The sequence below is a fragment of the Aquila chrysaetos genome, chromosome 10 (genome assembly GCF_900496995.4).
Source record: "Aquila chrysaetos chrysaetos chromosome 10, bAquChr1.4, whole genome shotgun sequence".
NCBI lineage: Eukaryota > Metazoa > Chordata > Aves > Accipitriformes > Accipitridae > Aquila > Aquila chrysaetos.
Genome location: NC_044013.1, coordinates 21,126,831 through 21,152,388, shown reverse-complemented (window position 1 = coordinate 21,152,388; position 25,558 = coordinate 21,126,831). Strand labels below are relative to the sequence as shown.

Here is a 25,558-nt window from a genome sequence, read left to right as displayed (position 1 = left end):
GAGAATTGTTGCACAGAAGGAAAAAAAAAAAAAAAAAAAAAGCGTAAGGGAAAAAAAAAGCCAGCAGCTTACATTTCCCATGATTTTCCCCATGGCGTTGTGGTATACCCTGCCTTCTCTGCTTTCCCACAGAGTGGCCCAAAGCACCGTTTTTTTCTGCAAGATGTGTGGATAATGTAACTGATGCATACCCCTTCAGCTGCATACCTCTGTGTGTTTTTAAACAACTAGAAAACACAAGTGTTCTGACTGAAATAGTTACAATAATAAAACACCACCAACCACACAGATTTCTCTTTTTGTATTTTACTTAACTTTTTTTTACTGAAACTTGAGCAAAGTTTGGCTTTGGACAAGCAATCTGTACACTCAAAGCAACTCAAAATACAAACATAATACTGGGATTCTACAGTAGCCAGAGATGTATACAATGCATGATTTTTTCTGACTGGTACTGTGATGTGGATCCAGACTAACGCTCCTGAAACCGGTGGAGTTTCCCAAAATTTGCATAAGCAGAGAGAAGGATTTGGCATACAGTCAGATTGTCCATTTTAATTTGGCTCTGAAATATTTTCAAATACATGGGTAGGAACCTGATATGTAATATGATCGTTCAATTGTGAGTAAGCCTGAAAATCCTGTTTAGTCCTGTGATCTTCAACTTTCTGTAATGTGCCAACCTCTAAACATTTTAAAGTTGACCCTCACATAACAAATTTAAGCTTCTGATGATCGATTTGCTTTTCTTACTTACCTTTCGCAGATCCTTTAGAAGTAGTCCATGGATCCCAGTTGAAACCACTGGTTTAGTCAAAATGGCAAATACTGTTTACAGAGAAAAGGCAAGAATAAAGCTATGATGTGGAAAGAAAAGAAAAAGATGGAGTATACATTTCTTACTGTAATCAGTATTTCAGGGCATGCTATGTAATAGCTTCCGTCACGACTGCAGCTCCTGTAAACATACCCAAGTTGGTGTGAGCTTGCTAGCTCGCCCAGACAGCGCTGGCAGCGCATCTGTGATATCCAAGCGGCTCACTGCAGCCAGAAAGCCCACAGGAGTAAAGCAAAGAACTACGCAGTGAGCTCCAGCTGAGCTTCATGAGCGCTCAGAGTTAGCTTCGGCATGTCTACATGAGATGGAGTTATAGCAGCGACTGTTGGCTGGGCTCATCTGAACTGCAAGGTACTGGAGCTTACCTGATTGAATAGAAATGCTGATACGCATGCTGCATTTGCAGTAGAAGCACAAACAGGTAAATCATATATTGGTGCATATGATGTACACATGTACATAATTTATATATTTATTTTTCTTAGAAAACATTGCTGCTGTTTATGTCCATTAATTTACATATATTTATTCTTACTACAGTATCATTTATAATAATACTTTCACTTCTATAGCACCTCCTCTTCAAGGATCTCCAATTGCTTAAAAACTTTAATAAATAAAGCCTCACATCTTGCCTGTGAGGTAGGTCAATGCTATTATCAAACTTTACAGATGCATTAACTGAAGAACAGAGAGGTTAAGGCCAAAATTTTCAAATGTTTGTACCTGAAGTCAACCATCTAAATTCTCATTTAGATGCTTAAATAAAAGTCTCATGATTTTCTTTGGTGCAGAACATCCGTAACTACTGCTGAAGTCAACAGGGGCTAATGGTCAGGCCTGATTTTGGGAGGCATACACCTTTTACACGGCTAACGAGCGACTCCAAGTTTGAAAACGCTGGTCTAAATATATGAACCACGGTCAGAGCCACAGTTGATCCCAGTAATTTATCTCCTCGGGGCCTTTATATTATGATATACGACTTTAAAAGGCTGGTGCGGATTTTTTTAAATAGACATAAGTGACACAAAAGTCATATACTGTTTCCACAAACTGCGTCCATCATAACAGAGTCTGTATAAATACCACTTGGGTTTGTGGGGTTTTATGGGCATCAGGGGTTGTTTTTCACAGATTTGTGATAATCCAGACAACGCACAGTACACATCACTTGTGCAGTCATAAAACACATCACACATCTTCACCTGCTGTCTTTACATTTCTACATAGTAAATTCCTTTGCACTTGTGATAAATAGAAGTGGTCAAGTAAAGGTCTATTAAGAGGATACCTGTCAGAATATCATGCAGACAGCTTGCAAAATACACATACTAAAAGATCACTTTCAAAATTCTTGAATTGTTAAGCACGAAAATAATTACCTCATTCCATTACAGTACTGTGTAGAAACACGGAATAAGCAGCATTATCTTATTCCCAATAGAATAGATTATAACAACTAATTAAGATAAAAAAATTCAGGCACCAAATGAATTATCCTGCAACACAGAACAGTATCTATAAAGAGTGCTCTCCTTAATATACTACAAAACCAGCTGCATGGCAATGTTTTTCCATTTCATATTATGAGCATCTCATCACATTTCAAAGACATCTTTGATGTTCCAACCTCACAGAACAAAAACTTTTTCTACTGGCCTTTTACAGAAACTCGTAACACAGAAGAGAAACTTACCAAGAGGGAAACCCACCGTCATTGTAGCTACCTCGACCGAAGGTAAACATTCAAGACAAAAATTACGCTACCGCATTCCACTTCTACAGTGATGCTGAAAGTCCGTATTTTAATGTGGGCTTCTCTCACTGTGTAAAAATTGAAATCAATGGCCAGTGAAATATTACTCTCTACCACAGGAGTCTCTCAGCTCTATTTGAGAGCTCCATTAATTAAAATAACCTTCCATAAATTAAGTGTGCAATGTAGTGTTTCAGTCTCCCACATTAAATGAGAATTTCAAAGAATTAAATAATAAAGCTTATTTTAAGCAACCAACAGAGGGCCTGATGGCCTTCTAATAAAATTATGACAAAACCATACTCAGTACATAGTAGGGAAACTTTGGCTCAGTCTGTTTAGGATAATACATTTCTGGTACAGCTTCTTCTATATGTACTTGTTAACTTCATAAAAGGGAAAACACAAACCGCATTTAACATCGTCATCCTGTTCTGCTCCTAATCACAGGGACTCTCTCCGATTATCTTCCAGGTGGGGGCAACAGTAAGCCAGTTTTCTTTAATCGAGATCGTGTCCTTCTGCACCAGGGCGCACGGAAACCAAGGCACGCTCCTGACAGAGGCAGGGAGGAGCGCGAACGCCAACCTCAGAGCCCCGGCTCCCCAGGGAGGCCCTTCCAGACATCTTTGCCTGAGAGAGACGCTCCTGCCCTCCCTCCGGAGCAGCCGGACCCTCCCCCGGTCACCCTGCGGACCACCCCCGCCACCTCGGACCGTGCCAGAGCCGCGGGGCTGGCCGGGCTGCAGGGCCCGCCGTGCCACCGTGGCGGGGCTGGGGCCCGGGGGCCCGTCACCGTGGCGGGCCTGGGCCCTGCGGCCCCCCGCCACCACGGCGGGCCCTAGGCCCGGAGCCGGCGGGCCCGTTGCACCCGGGAGAGCCACGGCCTCGCCCGCGTCCTTCCCCCGCTGCCGCCCACCCGCCTCTCGGCTGGGTCGGAGCTAACGCCGACCAAGCGCGGGGTACCTGCGAGCAGGGGCCGCGGCCGAACCGCCCCTGGCCCGGACAGGGCCCGCCGGCCGCGCTCTCCCCTCACCGCGGGGGGCGGACCCCGGCTTCCCTCACAGCCCGCTCGGCGCCTGCCTGCCTGCCTCCCGCCCGGCCCGGCTCAGCCCCTCAGCGCCCGCCGCCGCCGCCGCCCGGCCCGGCCCGGCCCCGCTCCGCTCGGCTCGGCCGGCGCTACGTGTCGCTCCTGCGGGCGGCCGCCGCCCGGCCCCGCGGGGTGCCGTTGGCCGTCGCCCCGCCGGTCGCCGCCGCCGCCGCCTCAGGCCGGTACTTGAGCCAGCAGATGAGCCACGTGACGACGACGGAGAAGAGGGCGAGGATGCTGGCCACCGACAGGCAGATGGGCCCCACCGGCGACGGCGAGGCCGAGGCGCCGGGCCCGGCGTCGCCGCCGTACTGGTTGACGAAGATGAGGCCGGTGAAGAGCAGCACTACCATGGAGAGGAAGGAGACGACGACGCACACGCAGCCGGCGCTCAGCGCCGCCCGCTTGCAGCTCTGGCAGCTCTCGTAGCCGCCGCCCGAGGAGCGCGGCCCGGCCCGGCCGGCGGGGGCGGCGGCCGGCGGGGCGAGGGCGGCCGCCGCCTCCCGGGCGCGGGGCGGGCGGCGGGGCGGCAGCGGCGGCAGGCTGTCCTGGGGCAGCGGGTCGCGGGCCCGCAGCTGCGGCGGGCAGGCGGCGGCCAGCTTGGTGTTGACGGGGAGGCCGTGGACGCGGTGGTCGGGCAGCGCCGTGCGGTGGCGGCAGAGCGGGCAGGCCAGGGAGCCGCCGGCCGACCGGCCGGGCCCCGGCCCCGGCTCAGCGGCGGAGGCGGCGGGGGGCTGCTGGGCGGCCCGCAGGTGCAGCTGGCTCAGGCACTCCTGGCAGAAGGTGTGCAGGCACTCCAGCAGCTTGGGCGCCCGCCGCTCCAGGTCGAAGTAGTTGTAGCAGATCTTGCACTCGTAGTCTTCGTAGCTGGGGGCGGCCACCGCCGCCGCCGCCGCCGCCTCATCCTCCCGCCGCCCGCCCTGCCCTACGCCGCCCTTCTGCGCCGGCTCGGCCATAACATCTCGCCAGAGGGGGGACGGAGAGCCGCGGAAAGGCGAAGAGTCCCGGGCCGCGCCGCGCCTGGGCGGCGGGCGGGGAACCGGGGGAGCCGCGGCCCCGCCGCTGCCTCCTGGCCGCGCCCGCGGGCTGCGGCGCGGCCCGGCGGGGAGGGAGGGAGACAGGGAGCGAGCGAGAGAGGGAGGGAGGGGGAGAGAGAGAGAGAGAGAGAGCCGGCGGCCGCCCGCCCTCCTGCCTGCGCCGCGCTGGCGGCTGCCGGGGGCTGCTGGCGGCTGCCGCGGGCGGGGGGCGGGATCGGCGCCGCCCGCCCCCGGGAGCGGCCGCCGGTGCGCGGCGGCGGGCAGCGCGCCCCAGCCGGGGCGGCGGCGGGGGGGTGTCCCTTCTCCCGGCTCGCCTGGCGTGACGGCGCGGCGCGGGCTCGGACCGGCCCCCGCGCCCAGGCCCGCTGGAGAGGCGTGCGGCGTGGCGGTCGGTGCGGCCGGGATGCCGCATCCGCAGGGCCTCACGGCGGGCTGCGGCCCGGCGGCGTGCCCGCCTCCGCAACGGCGGGTCGGGCTCTCGGGGTCGGGCTTTCCCCAGCAGCCCCACCGCCCTGCAGCCCCGGGTGCTGCGCTGGAAGTCTAGGAAACGCTCACGGGTGGAAATGCCGGGTAGCTTTTTAGTCCTGAAGTGCACTTCTTGAAATCGTTCTGTTGAATTTAGCAGTTTGTGAGGATTCCCCGATGGGATTATGCATTAGGACCAGCAGTTATGACTACAAAACATTCGTTAGGTGGCGAACGCTGCTAAGCAAGGGTTAATATGGAAGGCCCGTATGCTGGCAGGTTAACATCTGTTCAATACGTTGCACCTCACAGGCTAACGTATGTTTTGCATCTCTTCGGGAAGAACCTTTTGTGCACTGTGATTTTCTTTCATTATGCACAGTGAAAATAAAAGGTATTTTATTCTGGAAACCAGATGCAGAAGTAGCTACTGATGTTTTTATTTACATCCAGACATTGTTGTAAGATCAAGAGCTTTTGTCCAGTTTAATGAAAAACAATAAAGCGTTCATAGTTTCCAATGTCATGTGTTAAACAATCTGATAGATTTCACTAAATCAAATTCTGCTCTGTCACACCAGGGAGGTCTGGAGTAACTCCATTATCTTCAGGTGTAGCACAGGCCATAAAAGTAATTATTTCTCTCCGTAGTTGCAAAAATGCACTCACAGGCGGGCATGGCTCTCAGCAGATGACGCCCGTGTTTCGGGCACACCGCATCGTCCTGCGTGTTGCTAAAGCTGCGTCTTGGGAACGTCAGCTCTGGACAGAGAGCTGCCTTAGCTCAGACATCTTCCCCTCTCCGCTGCAGTGTGACATGCTGTATCTGGTGTGCTTCACTGCAAATGCTGAAGGAAGCTCCCTGTCCTCCTCAGTGTTGGACTCTTGTTCTATCTGTCTGTGCTAGGACTTATTTTGTTCTTGAGCCCTGAGCATTCTTGAGGAGCCAAACAAAATGGAGAAGCTTGTTTAGAAAGACTGACTTGTTGGAAAGATGAAAAGGCACGTATTGCTAAATTGTGGTGGCAGATCTGAAGGCTGTCCACGAGTCCTTAAACAATAAAACTAGGTAAAGAGGGAACTTCCTTAAAGTTTTTCAGCTTATCGTAAACCAAAATAATGGGATAAAGTCAAATAGAGAAAAGTAGGAACATTCTCTGTACAGGGAGCCAGATCCTTTTTGTAATTGATCCTAGGAGATGACTTAAAGTCTGTTGAAAATCTAGGTTCAGTCTCTGAAAAGAAGAAAGAAAATTACTTTTGCTGTCACTGTCCATAGCGCACAGCTACTTCGGCATGCGGAATCAAAAATCACCCCTTTTTAAAAGCCCAGCTGGTTTGCAACCTTGGAGCTAATCTGCCCCCGTCACCTGGAGGACTTTTTCAGTGTTACTGTTTTCCCAGTGCTCCATATCATCCCTGATGAATTTGGACTGTTTTCATCTAACTCTGATATCTTCCATTTTTTGCACTAAATCTCATCTTGCTTACTCAGGTATTCTTAAGTTCTTAAATGTATGTTTCTGGTGTTTTGTTTTGTTTTGGCCCCCCCCCCCCCTTTTTTTTTGCTTGCTACTGTTTGCCAGTTAGCATTGTCTTCCTATTTAATTAGTTCGTTGTTAAAAGATGTATGTCAAATTATCCCAGGCACCGCCCTTCCACTTAATATTATTGCCACTTTCATAACCCTACAACTTCCAATTAATTTTCAGACCATGTGAAAGTCCTTAGATCCAAGCAAATCTGAATTAATTTTTCAAGTAAAATTTTTTAAGACACCGTATTAAATGCTTTAATAAGGTCCAGATACATCAGCTGCATTTCTGGTTCAAACTGCTTTACCCCTGTCTTTTGTGTTCTGAGTCTTCTTATCTGATGTGTATCTGCCTTGAGGTCAACTGAAACTCCACCTACTAAGTATATGAAAGTCAGCATTGGGAAAGCTTCCTGTAATTCTGGCATGAAAACTACACGGAATAGATGGCAAAGTTGAGCATAACTGAAAAATAATAATAAAAAATAAAAATGCTAAGTGTGAAATTAGGATGAAATTTACATTGTTTGAGGAGACTAAGAATGAGAAAAACTGGTGTGTAGTCACAGAAACTTCTTTGCTCATAATTACCCTGTGAACACAATGCTATATAACTAGATCCTGCACAAGCAAGGTTACCTTGTGCCATGCAGTCCCTAGAGAACATTATTAATAGAACATGTAAGCTGTGCGGTCCCACGCCTGGTGAGATGCTGCTTTTTTCTATGGAAGGGTGCAACTCCTATTTACCTCTTCATGTGTCTAGTGGCACTTGCGGGTTCTGTCCTTACCCCTTTGCTAGCACAGGAACTCATGTGATGACACAGCAAGTCAGTTCATGGAGACGATCCAACTGAACACTTGTTTACTTTTTTATTAGTTTTTCTGCTGGAACAACTCAGCAAAGCAGGTCGCTGCCTGGGTACATGAGGTCTGCAGCCAGTGCAAGGAAAAATGCTGGTGGCTGTGTGGTCAGGAGAGGAAATGAGGCTGGGATCACGGTGGCAGTGGTTTATGTACACTTATCTTACTATGGAACAAAGCCATTAATGATTTCAGCCTTTATGTCTTAGTCCAGTGTCGTGTCGTGTGTATAATGGGATATTATAGTCCAGAGCAAGGCTTGAAAGCCTGCTGTGACAACCTGAAGAATAAGCTGTGTTCTTGTGTGCCCTAGCAGCCTTATCTGGATAGGATAGTGTTCAGCTGTAGCTCTCCGGGGGTTTGCATATTCACCAGGCAGGGCATTTGTCTGTGCAACACACGCTCCTACTGCCTGTGTGGTGGTGCTACCCTAGCTTCTTGGTCACTTGGACCAGTGGAGTGCCTGGCCTGGAGTTGAAGGTGGCTTCTTGGCTGGATTCCTCTGGCTGCTGAATCCATGATTCTTCACAAGCGGAGGAGTTGGACCATGAGTACTGGAAGACATCTTCATGTTGAATTTAAAGGCTTCCTAGGCAGGGATTGAAGAGAGGAGAAATTTCTTCAGATTTTGGAAGAGTTACTGTATTTCTGAAGATCCAGACGTATTCTCTCTTTTAGTCACTTTAATTACAATGAGCATTTGTTCTTTGGGTTGACAGCTTGTTGAGACTGTTCTTTAGTGGGAAAGATGTATTCGTTATTGAAGGAAACCCCCCCCTGAAATGCAACTGAGACGATTCTGAGGGCTGACTTTTGGCTGAACCGCTATCAGAGCTTTGGATGTTATTCAGCAAAAGTTGCGTTATGAATTCTGAGCAAAAGTGGCAAACAACCCTTATGGAATACACATTTTTCCACTTAAAATAATCATCCTGTGGCTGGTAAGAATTGATTTTTAGCATTTTAAATATTGGGCCTGATTTACCCAGTGCAGTGTGCCAGTTTTATGCTGGTGTAAGACTTGGTCTAAGAAGAGCTGTAACAGTGTAAAATGAACTCACGGATGAGCCAAGCCCAAAATCTCATAGAAGAATCCTTCCATTTTCCACAAGGGACATGCTGGCATACATCCCTGCAGCAATAATGTCTTGTTTAGCTGGTTTAATTCTTCAGAATTTCTGTGTTGCTGTACAATAGGTATCTTTAATGAAATGTGACATCTTGCTTTTTATTTACAGGTGGGAAGAAAGTTCTCTCTGATGGATGTGCAGGACAGGAATGGATCGGATGTCAGCCCATTCATGGTAACAAAGTTAAAACCCCCATTTTATGCTTATGTTTTCTGTACATTTCAACCATTAAGTAGGTTGTTTAGGACTGATGCAAAGGTCATTGAAGTCAGACAGCTCTTTGGATAAGTCCTTGTGGTTTAATATACTGTTGCAATTGACATCAGAAGCTTTTTGTCAATATTTTAATATCAGGAGTTTTTTACTTTTATAAAAGCCTGCTTATTGTATGACTTTCTAGAGCGCATTAAGTAACTAAGCATAGAGCTTATTTGGTAAATATTTAGAAAAAGAGAACTCTCTTGCTTTTCATCCTTTCACTCAAATTCATTTACAGAAGTTTCCTCCTCCAACCCCATTTCCACTCACTTTTGAGGGGTGGCAAAAGCTGCACGTTATTTTTATGCCATATCATTGTATTGTAGGATGCTGCAACATCATCTTCTGCTTTCTTCACGTTAACATTTTATTTCATATAATGTATTTCTGAATAATTTATAATTTAAGTGCTTTTTTACTTTTTCTGTCTTGGGACTACTGTAAAAGCTATTGCATGTGTGGTCTATTGCATTCAGTACAGAAGGGAGTGTTAATTTTCAATAATATTTGTGGGCTATTTCAGGGAGCTGAAAAAGGAGAGAAAAAGGATTACAATTATGAGCAATTCCACGTCAGTCACAGCCATATACAAAATACTTTGTTCTCTCTATATAGGAGAGGTAGATGCAGGGATACTATATTGGACACCCCTCCCCCCGAGAAAACTCTTTATTGTGTTGCGCTCCTAAATACGGTCCTATTTCAGTTGCCTCAGGCAATGAGGAATGTGTGAAAGACGGTGCCTTCACTGACCACTCACCTCTGGTGGTGAGGTCTCTCCTTTCTCTTTTCTTCTAGGTTAAGCTTTAAGCTTCTCTTCCTCACCCAGTGTTGACCTGCAGCCCCAAGCACAGATACACCCTCGTTGGCATCGGTCTGATGCCAAATTGTGCAACAGGTTTATTGGCAATAAAAGGGTGAGAAATGTGGGCTTAAAGCTGGGGATGACTACATCATTTCTGGTGGGAATAATCTCTGGTTATTCCCATCCATTTATTTTCCATACTCCTGTGCTTTTGGCACATCCCAAACAGGTAACTGTATTACAAGCTTTGGTTAAGAAAAGATGAGGAACCATTTAAAATTGTGAGGGTTATGTTCATTAGTACAATATCCTTCTCAAATAGGCAAGGATCAACAGCCACAAGGAGCATCACCACAGACTTGCTATCCAGAGCAAACCCATCTCAGAAGTCTTATTTAACCTGATGGCAGACATGGGGTAACTCTATAGTTCAGGCAGAGGTGACTCCAGTATTGCCTGTGCAGACCTATGTTTAATCTAGCTAACGTGAGTATCAAGATCAATTGTTTGGGCTCAAGAGCCGTGCGCCCCTTGCGTCCCTTGGGCTGTGCGGTACGGCGAAGCGCAGCCAAAGGAGCCTGCATCTCTCTCGTGTATGGCACTTTATTAACAGCTCCCTGAAGCAGGAACTGTGTTTCTGTGTCAGGGCAGATCTGTCCTGGGTGTTTGCAGGGATTTAATTAATCTCACAGAAAACAGTATTTAAATTGTTGCAGTCTTCCAGGGTGGTTGCAGCTTTAGGGACAAATGTATTTTTATAAAATTTACCTTCTACTAAGCAAACTGTATTTCTTCAAACCCTTGGCTAATGATATAATTGAGAAAAGAATCCAGGAATTGCACTGATTTAACTTGTGTTTTTTCAAAAAGGACCAAGCGAAAAAGAGAGAAAACCTTAGAGAAGTCCTTTGTTTTGGCCGGCACTGTGTTTTCTGCGTGTCACAGTAATAGTGAACATTGAGTTCAACACTGGATGCTGATTTAGGTGGCAGTGTGGGGCTGGCAGAGCCTGTTTGGGCTTGCTTGGTGCAGCATGCTGCCACAGCAGCCTCCGCAAGGAGATAGATCTTTGCGGAGCAGAGCTTTTCGGGATGCGAGGCTGCTGTGTCTCATGTGGCACCGTGGGGCTTAAAATTAGCTAAGTGTTACAGCTATGCTGGCCACATTAAAGCAGCTCTGTGGGGAAATATAGCCAAAATTAATAATTACTAATAGTGGTGATTAGAGTAATTAGTGAATACCAGCGTGGCTTTTTGCTCTTGGGCAGTTACTTTCTGCTACCCAAATTGTCCTTGCATTGTACTGAGAAAGAAAAGCTATTCCTCTATGGAATCACTTTAGAAGATTATTTAGTGCTTTGGGAGCTCTGTTTAAAATACACAGTACACATTTCAGTTTACTGCTTTTATTACAGCGTATCATTGGTAATGTTGAATTAAAATAGGGATGGTCATCTCTGAAGTAAAATTCTGATCCAGTGAAGCTGCTAAGAATTTTTTCATCAGCTTCAAAGGGGACAAGTTTTTATCCTTGATAATGACAGGGACATACTTTTTTAAGACAGCTTGGAAACAACTACTGTTGCTCAGACCACAAGGTTATGTATATGTGTTTAAATCAGTTTTATTCAGAATGAGAAACAGATGAAGGGTTTGGGGATTTTTGCATTCATACTATTGCATATATTCAGATATTGAAATTGTAAATTTTTTTGTTTGTTTTGAGCTGAAGTGAGCACATGGGAGTTTCTTTTTTTTTAGCAAACTTTAACATCTTCTCACAAATAACAAATTTAAAAATCACTTGACATGAACCTAAAACCTGATCTATAGCTAGCTGAAGCCTACCTAAGGGACCTTTTCTATCAATTTCTCTGGGCTGGAGGTTAGTTTCAAATAGTATTATTTTCTATTGTAGATTTATTTCAGCTTTGTGCTCAAGAAGTGCCTACATAGGGGAGAAGACACTTCATAAGCTTCACCTGAGCTCAGGTAGCTTGTAAAGGGACATAGAAATTGGGTTGCCTCCAGAGCGGCAGGGCTATGTGCTACCCTCACCACCCCCTGCTCTCCCCACCTCTTGGAAGCCTCTGCATTCCCTACTGGATGTCTGCAACCCCAAAGGAGCCAAGCCTCTACTTTTAAAAGAGGTTTCAGTCAGAAAAGCAAACCAAGTGTTAGGGGTAAATTAGGAACGATTATAGACCAAAAGAGAAAACATCATTTTGCCACTGTATCAATCGTGTACTGAGCACTGTGTGTGCTTCTGGTGGCTCTTCTCTAGGAAGGAAAATGTTCAGGGAAAAGCAAGAAGGACCAGGGACTGGGAAGAGCTTCCTTATGAAGGAAACCCAGCAGACCAGGACTCCACAACCTATGGAAGAGGTGGTTTAGAGGGGATACAATAGCGGTCTAATTGACTCTGCCTAACAAGCCAAGCAACTCAGACACAGCAAACGGATCTCCAGCATTACAAGGGGACGGAGACTGCCAAAAGGGATGCTGCCAACTTCTAAACTCTCCCCGCCAAGGGTGACTGTAACTCTAGAAGGAAAGGGATATCTGATTTGTTACTTGGCATACTCCTGCTGTATAGTCTGTTCTGCTGGCCCACTCATTTTCATAATAGGAAAGGAAGATGAGAAGCTTGCTTCTAATGGGTTGATTAGATATTAAATATTTTGGAACAAAACCAACTAATAACTGGGATGTCTTTCTGATGGGGGAGAGATCTCAGGATGTTACATTTGGAGAGAAAACTCTCCAATTAGCTAAAAATGCAGTTCTAGCCGAGTCAAGAAAGAGGTTCCTTCATCCTAATTTGAAATCTAAATTACTTTAGTTGAAGAGTATATAGTTCCTGAGTCTTATGAGTAAGAATAATTGAAAATGGATTAAATTGCCATTTTTTTGTTCACAGTTGTTTTCTCCACAAAAATGTGGACTAAATTTGTACTCCCACTAGTGAATGCCAATTTGGAAGAATTCCACTGGATTCATTGCGGTTGCCCTAGTTGCACCTTCCTTAGCGAGTACAGAATCAGGCCCTGCGTGCATAATTTTTCCACTTTTAGACCTGAGGGAGTATAATCGGGAGCCAGGCTGAGGTCCCATGCCAGATCAAGTCTTTCATATGCAGATTATAAAATCAGTGAAAAACAAGCTTGGTTTGGCAGTTACTTTACAAGAGACCTTTGGATGATTCTATCAACAGCAGAAGAGGCAATTCATTCTTCATGCTAGAAGTCATCATATATCTCATTTTGGGAGATGTGATCAATACTGACTGTTTTTTGTGTAGAGAGAAAAATACCATATTTGGGAGAAATTTTCTTAGGGCCACTTCAGGTCTCTGGAAACACTTCTGCCCTCAAAAACGTCATCCTGTAATCTCAGAGAAATATTTTTACCCAATGTATTTAGATCAATATTTTTGATTTATTTATTTCTATAGTCTTGTCTCTTTGACTGTCTGAGACTTCAAATAAGATTTCAGAAGCTCATCAAAAGTTTCTATATTCTGCTAGAAGCATGGACATTGAGTTATAGTTGTGGTTTGGATTTGTAGATGCTAATGCAAGAAAGCACCCAAGGAATGCAACTTCTTTCAACTCTTGCACTACTAGAGACCTCATAACCACTAAGGAAGGGAGTTAAAACATGATTTTCTCTTCAGCCATTGCCAGGAAAGCTGCCAACCAGATAGATGATCCATGGTGGATGGTCAACAATCATAGTTAAAATATCTGTAGGTGCTGCCATTGTCTTTCGAAAGAATGCATATTCCCCAAGTGAGCACAAATAACAGAGATAACAAGGTGGGCATGGATGTCTTTTCTGAAACAATTGATGGATGTCTCAAGTCTTGTTGACTTGCACAGTGTCCATGCAAGGGCCACAGGTCAGGCTGTGGCACTGTAAATGCTGCCATAACATCCACCTTCCCAGTCAGGGGGTGCAGCAGCTCCTGTCAGGTGTAATCGGTCGCCTCTCGGATGACATCTGATACTCAACAATTTGATGCAGAGAAAATATTTTTACTAAAATAGTTAAGGATTATTAAAATAGCTGTACAGACAGTTGATAGAGTTTGCATTAAAGGGAGATGACCAAGTACGGCCATGTTTCTCTCCTGCAAAAAATACTGAAAATGCCTGCCATTTCAACAGCAAAATGTTTGCTCTGAGAGTGAGGCATAGTAGAGAATCACTCCTACTATGAGTTATTAGAGGTGAAGGATCAATTATGACTCCATTCTGAAGAAGGATGAGGGAGCCACCCAGGCAAGCCATCTCCTCAGTCTGCCTGCGTCTGAATTCAGTGATGTCTCCACAAAGAGGCCTGTAAGTGCAGGGTAGCCCTGTATTTCTGTCTTCCTTATGGATCCCTTTTCCTTCCTTCCTTACCCAGGTCTGAAGATGGTCACATTTTTAAGGGGTTGCAAACTGCTTCAGAAAGCAAGGGCAGGACAGCCTGAGGCTCTGGAAATATGCTGGTGACACCTGAAAGAAACAGTAATCTCAACTTCACCTATCCATATGTAAGAACAGCAGTACCCTTGCTTCATCAGTAGTTGAATATTAATTGCTAGAATCAGGGCAAATTCCCAGAATATAAAAGGTTTTTTCTTACTGCCCTGTACAGTTAATTTCATAGCTTCCAGTGTTTGAAGTGGATGACTTGTTTCTAATGAATCAAGGCGAACGCTGTCAGACCTCCTAATGATTGTTTCTATCTACCATACCATAAAAAATGTACATATGTATCCTTCTTGGTTTACTGCCAGGCAATCAATGTTAAAACGTTGACATATGGGTGTGGGATTTTTTGCTGTCTTTAAAATAAGATCAATGACATTAAGGTTTGTCATGTAAATAGTAGAAATAAAGCAAAAAAAAAAGAGCTATTTATGGTTTTAGGATGACATCTGTAATGTGGGTGGCAGTAGAATGAAAAGTAGAGAATTTCAAAGCTCTTCGTAGTTGAATGAATTGACTGAGCATATATTTTTAGTGGTTTAAAAAGTGTTAGTTACCCAAAGTTCATGCATACAAACAAAATAAATCTATGAACTGAAGATAAAATAAATCTATGAAATGGCTGCACTAGCCTCAATCCATTGCATTGCTCATTTTCCACTCCCACCCTTCCTTCTCTGGACTGTTAACTCCCTAACAGACTTTTTGCCGAAACTTGTAAATTACCTGGGAAAAAAAAATAAAAAATGAACAAGTCAGCAGCTCCCAACAAAAGCCAATGTTGCCCTCCTTAGGGTGCTTTTTGTTGGCTGAGTCTTTGCAGGGACTGAACAATCCTGATGGCCAGGTTAACCTGCATGGACAATGCCCAGCTCCGTACCACAAATAAACAAAGTTTAGAGGAAAGAAAAATACCCTCAGTCTGTTGCATTCCTAACAGGTGTTTGACAGCAGTGACTCATGCTGTCATAATGCAGCAATAAGTAAACATTTAGGAAACATAATGCTGCAGCTTCAAAAATGATGGCAGGAAGTTTCATGCATGTAAGGTGTCACTAAGGAGGAGCTCTCAAGGGGCAGGATGGAGAGGTGCCTGGCTTTCGAATCCATCCTCTGCTCTGAACAGGATGAAGAACCATCGAAAAACATGCAGTGCACAGAGGGCATTTGGGAGTGGTTTCTGCCAGGGCAAGATAAACCGCTGCTCCCCAGCACTAGTGAGTATCAATTACTTTTCCTCCAGAAAAGGTATGTGATTAAAATCAGCAGCTCCGTTCCAACAGTTTTTGCTCAGCTTTGTGCCTGCTGGGTGCGAGCTGCCCATTAGCAGCTGACTGCTTAAAAACAACACGCCGTGTTCAGGCTTCCTTCTGCGTGCATGGGCTCAGAGCAAAACTGACCTTCCTAGAATAATAGCTTGCTTGAAAGACAAGGAAATTGTAAAAAGTAGGGTATTATGGTGTATTTGATAATAATTACTCGAGAACTGTCACGTCACTGTTTTTTCACATGCTGAATGAGGATTTATTCAAGAGAGCATGCCAGGAGATGTCTCAGAATAGACCAAGCAAAGAGAAAGGATGTTTGTTCAGCTGAGCCCTTCCAGCAGCGCCTACGTCTCTGTAGCAAAGGGGTACTGTCAGACTGACCATTTCCAGGGGAGCTGGTTATAACTACCTAGGAGCTGGTCCCTGCTAGCAAAGACCCTCCCAGATGCTTTTACAGGGATGATTTACAGAGGCTGCCAAATTCCCTTGTCTTTGTTTCATCCCTTCAGTCCAGGCACCGACTGCTATAAGCAGAGGTGAATCAGGCAGCAGCATGGGAGCCGCCATAAAAAAATATGCTAGAAACCCTTTCCATGGTTTCAAGTACATCAAGGCAAAACTCAACCCAGAGAAAGAGAAGTTTTCGCCATTTTAAGCCTAGACTGCTGTTGAGACAATCAGAATTTTTTCCAGAGGGCTAGTATATGGTATTGTAAATAAAATCAGACAGGTCAACTCTTACAATAGTCAAGCTTTTAAAAATTCCTAGGGGTTAAGTCTGATATTTAAACACAGCATTATTAATTTCTCTTCTGCTGTTATTTCCCAAAACACTGACACAGCCAAGGTATGGTATAGCCTACAAGTAACCAGAAATGTTGAGAACACCTCTAGAAATTTCACAGTAGATGTGCGTGCAATTGAAGTGTCCAAGTGATATGGTGCAGAATAATTATTTAAATGACATGCTAATCATTGCTGGAAATTAGCAATACCATTTCAAGCAATGCAAATCATAAGCAATTACATAGCATTATCTGGTTACTTACACTGCAAACAGAAAAGTTAATTATTCCTACCCAAGACAGCAGCCGCAGCTTCAGCACATTCTCTTTCTTGCAGTTTTTGGAGATGCTTTCATCTTTCTAAGTTCTAAAATTCACTTTGTTTTTGTACTTACATTCTCTAAAACTGAAAATATGACCATATATATAGTAAGGATTTTATAATAAAATTCTGTGAGAATTATAAAAACGTGGATCTGCAGTTCCATTTTTTCCCGTGCCTAAAGTTATAGGAGTTGATGAGCAGTTTGGACCCTAAAGGACTGATATATTTAGCACATACTGTGCGCTGGAGCTTTAAATTTTTAAGACCATCTGTGCAAAGACAACCAGCTATGTGTTCAGTGCATTGAAGGCTGCATAGGTATTACAGAGACATGGTCCAGTCTTGCTATACTGCTCAATTAAACTAACAAAGATATTTGCATAGAAAACATTTTCTCAGAAAAGGCATACAAAACGTGCAGGCTTGAGACCCATTACAGCTGTGTGGACTCCTGTTGTGCCAAATCAAGATGCTTTTATATTGATACGTCTCGAATGGAGATCAAATCTGGGAGAGAGATTCAATGAGAATTGTACCTATCCATGGCTTTACATTGCAGACACAAGACCATTCCTACTGCTACAGAGCAAAGCCTGGTGAAACTTTGTGTTTCTTTCTTTATTGACCTATGGTGCAAAAATTTTTTTTCTAAGAAAATTTCTTCAAAATTAATTTTATTTGAACTTTGATATGCATTAAATCAAAAGAAAAACATTCAAGTGCTGTGAAAACCATAGTCTCTCATGCATTGGTTTCTAAGGGCACCTTCTATAGAAGTTTGCCATCTCTTCACCACGCTTTCAAATCTTCAGTTCTTCCAGCTAAGCTGAGAAAGCTCCATTTTGTTCCCTGTGAGGTTAGTGAGGGGTTGGGTCTGACACTGAGTACAGAAGTCTGGGATCCAAAATAATGTGTTCGGTAACATGTCAACTAAATAAAGCGAAAATGAAAGAATCTTGTAAAAAGAGTACTCAGAACTTTTGGTATTAAACCACACAAATTTCAATGGTCTCTTTCACAATAAACCAGTGAAAAACACAAATTGCCAAAAAATGGCGAAGGAAAATAAAAGTAAGAGTTGGGCTCTAAGTACATTGAGAAAATGACTGAGGATAATGAAAACATGTGGGATGAAGCTGGGAAAGAAAATTTGTTCAAAACCTGTTTAAATACCATGTGCCATGATACCAATGAGTTGGTGGGATTTCTGTCTTCACTGCATGGCCAAAAGATTTCTGCATTTAGCCGTAAGCATCTTCAAATGGTGAAGAAGAGGGATCACAGCAAAACTGTGATCCCACCCCTCTCTCTGGCAGAGCCCACATCCCACTGTCAAGCTCTGTGGTCCCAGTTTGCAGCACGCTGGTGTTTGTAGCTCTACCTTGACGAATCTTCATCACCCCTCCAGGTATTAAAAGTATTTGTAAGTTCTTTCCCCTGGTACCAGAGACATCTCATAATGCAGTGGCTCTGTGCCTACTCTACGGCAGTTTCAGCGGAGGCTTCAGTTTGTCCACGTTCATGTCATCTCAGTGGTTTTTTGTTTGGAAAACTGCGGTTCCGACATTTGTGTGTATAACTAATAACCTGCCGCTGCCTCAAAGGGCTATACGCTGAAGTAACTCTTAAGTACGATCTCCTGCAGTGAAATGTCGTTACTGTCTGTAGAGCAACGGTAAAAGTCATGCTCCTATTTGCTCCTCCAGACCCATTCCCTCAGCTTACAAGTCAAAACAAGACTTCTCTGGCTGTCAGGATTGCAGACGCACGCTGGCATCCGAAAACTGAGCTGTGTTCTCCTAGCATCATTATCCACCCCCAGTTGTGGAATTTGTACTTCACTCTTAGCTTTGTTGATGCTGGAGGGAAAATTACCCACCGTCATGACAGTGACACCCGTTGTTGTTAAGGAAATGCCTTCAGCGCAAGGCACTATTTTCAGCTTTCTCAAAAGTTATCCTTTGTATTGTCATCTTTCATGCTTATCCTCAGCCCAGAGGTGATTTTCTTCCCTTGTGAAAATGTAGCTGAATGCTGACCAGGTATTAGTGACATATTTTGGCCGTAGATGAGGTAGTTTCACCAGTTAAAGCTTTAGAAATGTTTTTTGCAGCTGGATAGTTTATAAATAGCTTCTTTTAAACACTCTCAAAATGCTGCTCATTTAGTCCTTTGCAGTGATGTTGCTTCCACTGGTTTTACAGAAAACTGCCTTTCTAAATGTCAGGAAATCTGTATGGGCCACACAAAGTGTGGGACAGTTCTTGAATTTTTTGTTTCATTTTGGTTTTTTTCTAAAGCAGATCTGTCAAGGAGCCAAATCCTGAGTATTTTTCTTGGCCATCAGAGGTAATGTGAGGTGGGTCTCAGGAAAAGGTGATTAGAGCATTGTTCTATAAGAGGAATAGAAGAGGAATGATTCATACACTTGCTTTGAGCAAGAATAAACAAGTTGTTCCATGAGCAGTGCAAATGATAAAACAAGCTTCCTATAGATTTTTATTCCACGTTACTAGGCAATTTCCACTGCAATAGTCAGCCTTCTGCCCTCGGTTCTCTCCTCAAACCCTCCATCCTCTTTGTGGCCCAAACACCTTCCAGTGATGTGCTATGGTGCTTCCTACGCTCCTCTATTCCATCCTGGAATTATCTTTATTTCCCTCTTCCCGGTCCCCCAAAACTGCGCTGCTGTATCCTACAGCTGTGCCTGTATCTGTTAGGTACCGGATAGGCAAGAGGTGTGTCCTGGTTTCAGCTGGGATAGAGTTAACTGTCTTCCTAGTAGCTGGTACGGTGCTATGTTTTGAGTTCAGTATGAGAAGAATGTTGATAACACTGATGTTTTCAGTTGTTGCTAAGTAATGTTTAGTCTCAAGTCAAGGATTTTTCAGCTTCTCATGCCCAGCCAGCGAGAAAGCTGGAGGGGCACAAGAAGTTGGCACAGGACACAGCCAGGGCAGCTGACCCAAAGTGGCCAACAGGGTATTCCATACCATGGGACGTCACATCCAGTATAGGAACTGGGGAGTGGGGGTGGGGAATTGCCGCTCGGGGACTAGCTGGGTGTCGATCGGCGGGTGGTGAGCAATTGCACTGCGCATCATTTGTACATTCCAATCCTTTTATTATTGCTGTTGTCATTTTATTAGTGTTATCATTATCATTATTAGTTTCTTCTTTTCTATTAAACCGTTCTTATCTCAACCCACGAGTTTTACTTCTTTTCCCGATTTTCTCCTCCATCCCACTGGGTGGGGGGGAGTGAGTGAGCGGCTGTGTGGTGCTTAGTTGCTGGCTGGGGTTAAACCACGACAAGGGGGAATTACCAGCAGCATGCCTGCAAATAAGTGTGTCCTGAGTGGGGCCATTGGGCAGCCCAAACTGTGTCTCTGTCTGCTATTCCACTGCCGTTTCTCCCTAAAACCACAGGAGTGCAGGTCTGGGGAAAGCTCTGCTCCAGTGATGAATGTGGTTTGAATTTGCCAGATGGTTCAAAAATTGGTTGAGGAGAGGTGGTAGAGGCAGATTGATTAGATAATGATTAATCTTCCAAAGAAAGTGTCCAAAAGCCATCAATGAGTTTTCTTTGTGTCTTAAACCAAACCCGAAATGTTTCTTTCATTCCAGAAATCAGTCTGTATTAGGAACATAACTTTCACAAATCCCTTCACTTCCCCTAGCCAAAAAGGGGTCACAGACTTCCATCATCAGCTTAGGTACCACTTATAATTGCTCATGTTGATTCAATGACTGTTAGGCATCTAGCGTCTCCAGGTGTTCCCACAAACCCCTTTTGCTGGATATTTGCACCCCGGGCTCCCAGGCACTTTTGTAAAATGCCCCCACACCTGCAACCTAATTAGGGTCAGTTAATTTCTAAGCTAGAAATGACAGGCAGCATCCTTTCCACACACAGCCTGATTTTGCAGGGACAAAGGGTCACTGCGTTCTTCACTTAAGGGATGCTTGAAGTTCCTTCAGATCTGGCACACTTCAAACCCGGTTTGCATTTTTTTTCAATGACCCTGCAGTTCTGGCCTTGCTTTTTCTCCCATTCCCCAGTGGTTTGTATCTGCCCGCTGGTTCCCCTGTAAGGTGAGAGGGCTTGCCGAGTCTGGTGTTCCCCATTCCCCATTGCAGCAGGAAGGTCTCAGCCCTGGCTTTATCTTATGCTTTGCTACTCAGCTAGCATAAGGAAATATGGGGGTAAAACTGCATGCAGTCATTGTGCGTGAATGCCTCTGCTAAAATAATCTGCTAATGCAATCTAAAGTCACAGCTGTATTAAGCTCATGTCAAGAAAATGGTAAATTCTTAAAAGTAGATTCCCCCCACACCCTCTTTGGCTTTCTTGGAAGCCTTAGTGAATAAAGACAAACCAAGACCTGGAGCACTCAAAGACAGGGACAAGGCAGATTAAAATTAACAATAGGTAGAATTCACCCCCCCCGCACCCCCCCCCTTTTTTTTTTTTTTTTTAATGTGGGGGCTCTATTAGGTTTAGAGTAAGTTTGGAAAAAAGCTTCAGTCATCCTGAATTCTTATCAGCTGGATGCTCACATCCTCACTGAGGCACACTCCCACTAACCTAAGTGTTTGCCTGAAGAAGAATTAGGTAGAAGCAGGCTACAGATTGTTAGTTTTATTTTAGTACTTGGGGAGTGTTATAATGACAATGGGGAGACACAAGCATGTAGGCAGATCAGATAAATATTGGCTTGTGGTTGACAAAGAGATGTTTTAAAATACCTCCAGAGTGCCGGCCCTGGCCATGCACTTTCATTCCTGCTTTCCTGCTTTACGCCATGTCTCTGGATGAGATCCTATGTTGCTGGCATCAGCAGCAAAACTCCCAGCTGCACCGGCAGGGCTGTAATTTTACTCTTCACATTAACATGTCAAAAACTCTTGAACGTGTCGTCATACAGGTGGATAAAATAAGAATGAAATAATTTTGAAGACTCTTTCTCTAATATGGTGCAAATAACCATGAAGGAGCTATGGACTGAACTCATCCAGCTCTACTGAAGCCAGTCTATGTAGAAAGAATTAAGCAATATAAATGCAATTTTTAATTGAAATTCCACACTTGTGGATGTTTCACATATCTGAGAAACAGGAAAAAGAAAGCTTCCCAGATACTTATGAGTGCACCTAATAAATTGTACAGCCATTAAAAAACAAAACCAGAAGCAAACAATGAATAATTCCTGCAAGTAAGCAATACATAACCAAGCCGGAACGGGCAACCTGTCTCCTCAGCCCGCGTGAACTGGTTCTGCCAACAAGCGAGCTGCAACCCCGTCATCACGGCCGCGGATGAGTGTGTGTGCGCACAAGCAATGAGGAAAGCACTTGAAACGTGACGTCGCCTGGAGCCGCGGTTGGGCAAACCTCGGACGATAGGAGATAGGAGAAGATAAAGGACAATGAATCGCACAAAACAATTAGATGAGATAGATGGAGTCTGCCCGAGAGTCTGGACGGGAGCGAAGGAGAGCTGTCCCTGCAGCTCCTCAGGGAGGCCACGCTGCCCGCGGCCGTGGAGCTGGCCTGGCCCGAGCTGAGGCTGGGCGATGAGGTGGCCCTGCCATCTCGGGAGCGCTGGCACTGCCATCTCGGGAGCGCTGGCACTGGCACGGGTTGGGGAGCATCTCCCACAGTCAGCCCAAGCAACGGCACAGGGACAAACTGACTTGCTAAAAAGCAAAGGAGCATGGCTTTGGCTTTCAGGGGCTCTGGAAAGAAAAGCCTTGATGCAATCCTGGATAATTTGGTGTGTTCAAGAGGGAAAAAAAGTAACAAATTTGCAATGAGCCTACATCGAGCAAATGAGGATTTTGCAATCTTTGTACCAAATATATTTCTGGGGACAGAAATGGGCTGTTCTAAAAAACTAAATGCACCAAGAAAACTAAGGTCCTTAACGTTTCAAGAGCAGGAATCGGCAAGTATCATCCACGGCAAGTTTTGCCACCCCTGAGCTTGAGGCGGTATCTTCCGAGTGATAACTTCTCTCTTTCTGTGGGAAACTCCACAGCTGTATTTAAGGGAGAAAGTATTAGAGATGTATGTTTATACGTGCATGCGTACCTGTGTATGTATACAACGTATACGTGTAAATATTCAAGGGAAAAAATAAATGCTGACTCCGAGATGGGAGAAAACGAAAGCGGGGCCAGCCCGGGGTACGTTTTACAGCCGAGAGGGGAACTGATGGGGGACGAGCCCAGGTAGCCGTCCCATCCCGAGGAGCGGTAGCATGAGTGTGGGCGCAGGGAGGGGAAGAGGCTCTTCCCTGCAGTCCCCCTTGCTGGCCTTTTCATGGCGTCCATGTCCAAGTGTTTTCCAGGGAAATCCCAAAGACCTTGGTGAGATTCAGGGCGTTTTATCGTTAGGTTAGGAAAGCGGGCTGTGTTTATCTCGAGGTAGATTATATTCATTTTTTTCCCAGGGTAGTCACGGTAGGAAAAATGACAAAAAAGAGGAACTTGCTGAATTTCCTACTGCCGCCGGGTGGGGGACCGCCGCGCCCCGGTCCCGGCCCCGGCCCCGGCCCCGGCCCCGGCCCCGCGGGGTGGGGGCTCCCGCAGCCGGGGTGGGGGGGTGGAGGGGGGGGGGACGCACGGCCCGGCCGGCAGGGGGCGCTCTCGGGCGGGACACCGCACCTGTGAGGGCGGGGCGGGGGGCGGGCGCACCTGGCGGGCGGGGCGGGGCGGGGCGGGGCGGGGCGCACCTGCCTGCGGCCCCGCGGGGCGCTGCGCGGGTCGGGGCTGCGCGGTGCGGCGCAGAGCGCGGAGGCCGGCGGCAGCATGGCCCGCCTGCTGGGCACCCTGCGCGGCTCCCAGCCCGTGGCGCGCTTCCAGCGCTGCTGCGGGCTCTTCCCCGCCGCCGAGGAGGGCGGCGGCGACCCCGCGGAAGGGGCCCGGGACCGCGCCGCCTGCAACGGCGCGGCCGCGCCGCGCCGCCCGGCAGCCGCCGGCCGCGGCCCCTCCAACGGGGTGCGGAGCGGCCGCGGCCCGCAGGTGAGTGCCGCGGGCGGGGGGCGGCCGGGCCCGGCCGTGACTCAGCAGAGCCGCCCCCCCGCGGCCGTGCGCGCCGGGGCTCTTCCCCGGGGGGGGTCTCCCCGCATCCCGCCGCCTGCCCGGGCGGGGGACTGGAGGCCGGGCTGCGAGGGGGCGCCGGGGCCGGGGAGCGCAGTGCGGTGCCGCAGCCCAGCTTCGTCCCGGCCTCCCTCCGGGGAGGCGCTTCTGGGGTTCTCCCCTCGCCCCCCCCCCCATCTCTGGCGCCCGCGAAACGAGATAACGGGGGGGCGGGGCGGTGTCTGCCTGCAGAGGTGCCTCGGCCCGGGATGCGAGCTGTCCCGCGGGCAGCGGCTGGGAAGGCGATCCCGTTTACCGTGGCTTTCTCTCACCCGGGGGTGCCCCTGTTGCGAGGCTTCGCTGACCCACGGCTTCTCGCTGTCTCGCGTGGGACGGGGCTCGGCGCAGGCGAGGAGCTCTGCCCGCAGCTCTGCCCCCGCCGCTGCCCAAGCCTCTGCTAGTTCGTCGCTGTTTATCGCAGCCGGGGTTCCGATGGAGACGGGCTGAGCTCCCCGCGCTCCCCTCTGGCCCAGCACGTCACGGCGTTTCGCGGCAGGCTCTGTAATTCACTTGTGTATCTGAAGGGAACAGGGAAGGGCATGACGCAACCGATGTGCACAGGTTGGATGACCTGCTTTTTCTCTTACGGTAATGACTTGAATTCGTTAGCTGATCGCTTTGTGGTGCCTTTTGGAAAGGAGGTGTGATAATGGTCTTCCAAACTCCACCCGCAAAATAAACACGGGCCAGCCGTGAACGCCACAACTCTACCGCTCCTCCCCTTTCGTACTATTTTACCATTCCCTCTTCTATATCTAGTGCTTGGATTCCCGTTTCAAGCATCTAAAATTCTTCATCAGCCACTGCTTAACTCTTTCTCAATTAGAAAATAAGGAAAATTGGGGTAGTCCTTCAGTCTGTTTGCTTCTGAACTACAGTAAACTGTATTTTTGGTAAATTATGCAGATAATTCACTAAAAGATTTATTTTCACCATTTGCTTTTGAACGGTGATGTTGTTCATGTAACAATGTTGATACTAAAATCCTGGCCGAGTTAATTCTGCGTGAACAGAGCCCTTCACCTGGAGCAACTGTTTTGGGTTTCACAAAATAAGATACCACTACCTTTATGTGAAGGGTGAATATGTCCTGGATGAGGCTCCATGAGACTTGGAGATAGAAATAGAAGGGTTTGTTTCCACATAATTAGGACACTCGCTTCTGAAACGTGTGAAAGTTGGGTTCAAGCCCTAAGAAGACAGAGATGGGAGTAATGGCTTGAACAGTGCTTCAGTGAACTGCTAGAATTATAAAAACAGACTCTCTCTGTTCCTGTGAAAATCCATTTTTACAAAGAAGGTCTTCTGCCACCTGCCAGGAGATGCAAAAAGTGAACTTGGATCTTTCTTATGCCAAAGCCCACACTCACTGCTGTGTTGCTAAATGAACTGGGGTTGCCCTGATGTATCTGCAAAGAAGCAGGTTTGGGAGTCTAATACACGTAGCAAAGTCCTTGGCTATAAACTCTCTATGGACAGTGGTATTTTCTTGCTCTTAGCTGCAAGTGTTTGCAGAAAGGTGCTTAAGCACTGCTTCTGCATCTCACTCCTGGTGGCCTTGGGTGGCTCTGTGCTCAGCTTGAGCATCCCTTCCTGAAGCTTGGGAGTTTTAAAGTTTATATTATCAGGACAGAAGGTTTCTATGAGGTAGTAACTTTCATATTACTTTGTCTTTACTGCCACAATGCAGTAGTCTTAAAGGTTTTCAGGTTCTCCTACATAAGTTCTTGGACAATCAGTAGGTTATGCCTGTGAAAACAGAGTATATGGCATGCTTGAGT

At 46.5% G+C, this 25,558-nt stretch overlaps 2 protein-coding genes and 2 long non-coding RNA genes across 6 annotated transcripts in view; 2 read left to right on the top strand and 2 right to left on the bottom strand.

Moving 5' to 3' along the window:
- Positions 1-290: 290 nt before the first annotated feature.
- On the bottom strand, positions 291-4,891 carry LOC115347643 (RING finger protein 223-like). Its single transcript, XM_030029204.2, has 2 exons — positions 971-4,891; positions 291-828 (listed from the first exon to the last, which is right to left on the bottom strand). Exon 1 carries the CDS (start codon positions 4,641-4,643, stop codon positions 3,777-3,779), a length of 867 nt encoding a protein of 288 aa, XP_029885064.1. The 5' UTR covers positions 4,644-4,891; the 3' UTR covers positions 291-828; positions 971-3,776.
- A 103-nt stretch (positions 4,892-4,994) lies between these two features.
- LOC115347633 lies at positions 4,995-14,884 on the top strand. The gene is made up of 2 exons (XR_003925552.1): positions 4,995-8,891; positions 12,064-14,884. It is a non-coding gene; the product is annotated as an uncharacterized LOC115347633 (long non-coding RNA).
- A 6,378-nt stretch (positions 14,885-21,262) lies between these two features.
- LOC115347625 lies at positions 21,263-24,165 on the bottom strand. The gene is made up of 2 exons (XR_003925551.1): positions 24,050-24,165; positions 21,263-22,675 (listed from the first exon to the last, which is right to left on the bottom strand). It is a non-coding gene; the product is annotated as an uncharacterized LOC115347625 (long non-coding RNA).
- SGPP2 (sphingosine-1-phosphate phosphatase 2) overlaps positions 23,361-25,558 on the top strand; it is a 38,457-nt gene continuing 36,259 nt past the window's right edge. The window contains exon 1 of one of the 3 annotated variants that reach the window (XM_030029178.1): positions 23,361-23,660. In XM_030029178.1, the coding sequence (XP_029885038.1) occupies positions 23,448-23,660 (213 nt within the window). In that variant the 5' untranslated portion in view covers positions 23,361-23,447. Of the gene's footprint in view, positions 23,661-24,268; positions 24,366-25,403; positions 25,425-25,558 lie in introns of those variants that run through there. The other 2 variants (XM_030029181.2, XM_030029182.2) reach the window with 2 other exon arrangements.

Bases quoted from the DNA above. Each gene is read 5' to 3' on its own strand.
- LOC115347643 (XM_030029204.2), bottom strand. From the start codon at position 4,643: ATGGCCGAGCCGGCGCAGAAGGGCGGCGTAGGGCAGGGCGGGCGGCGG.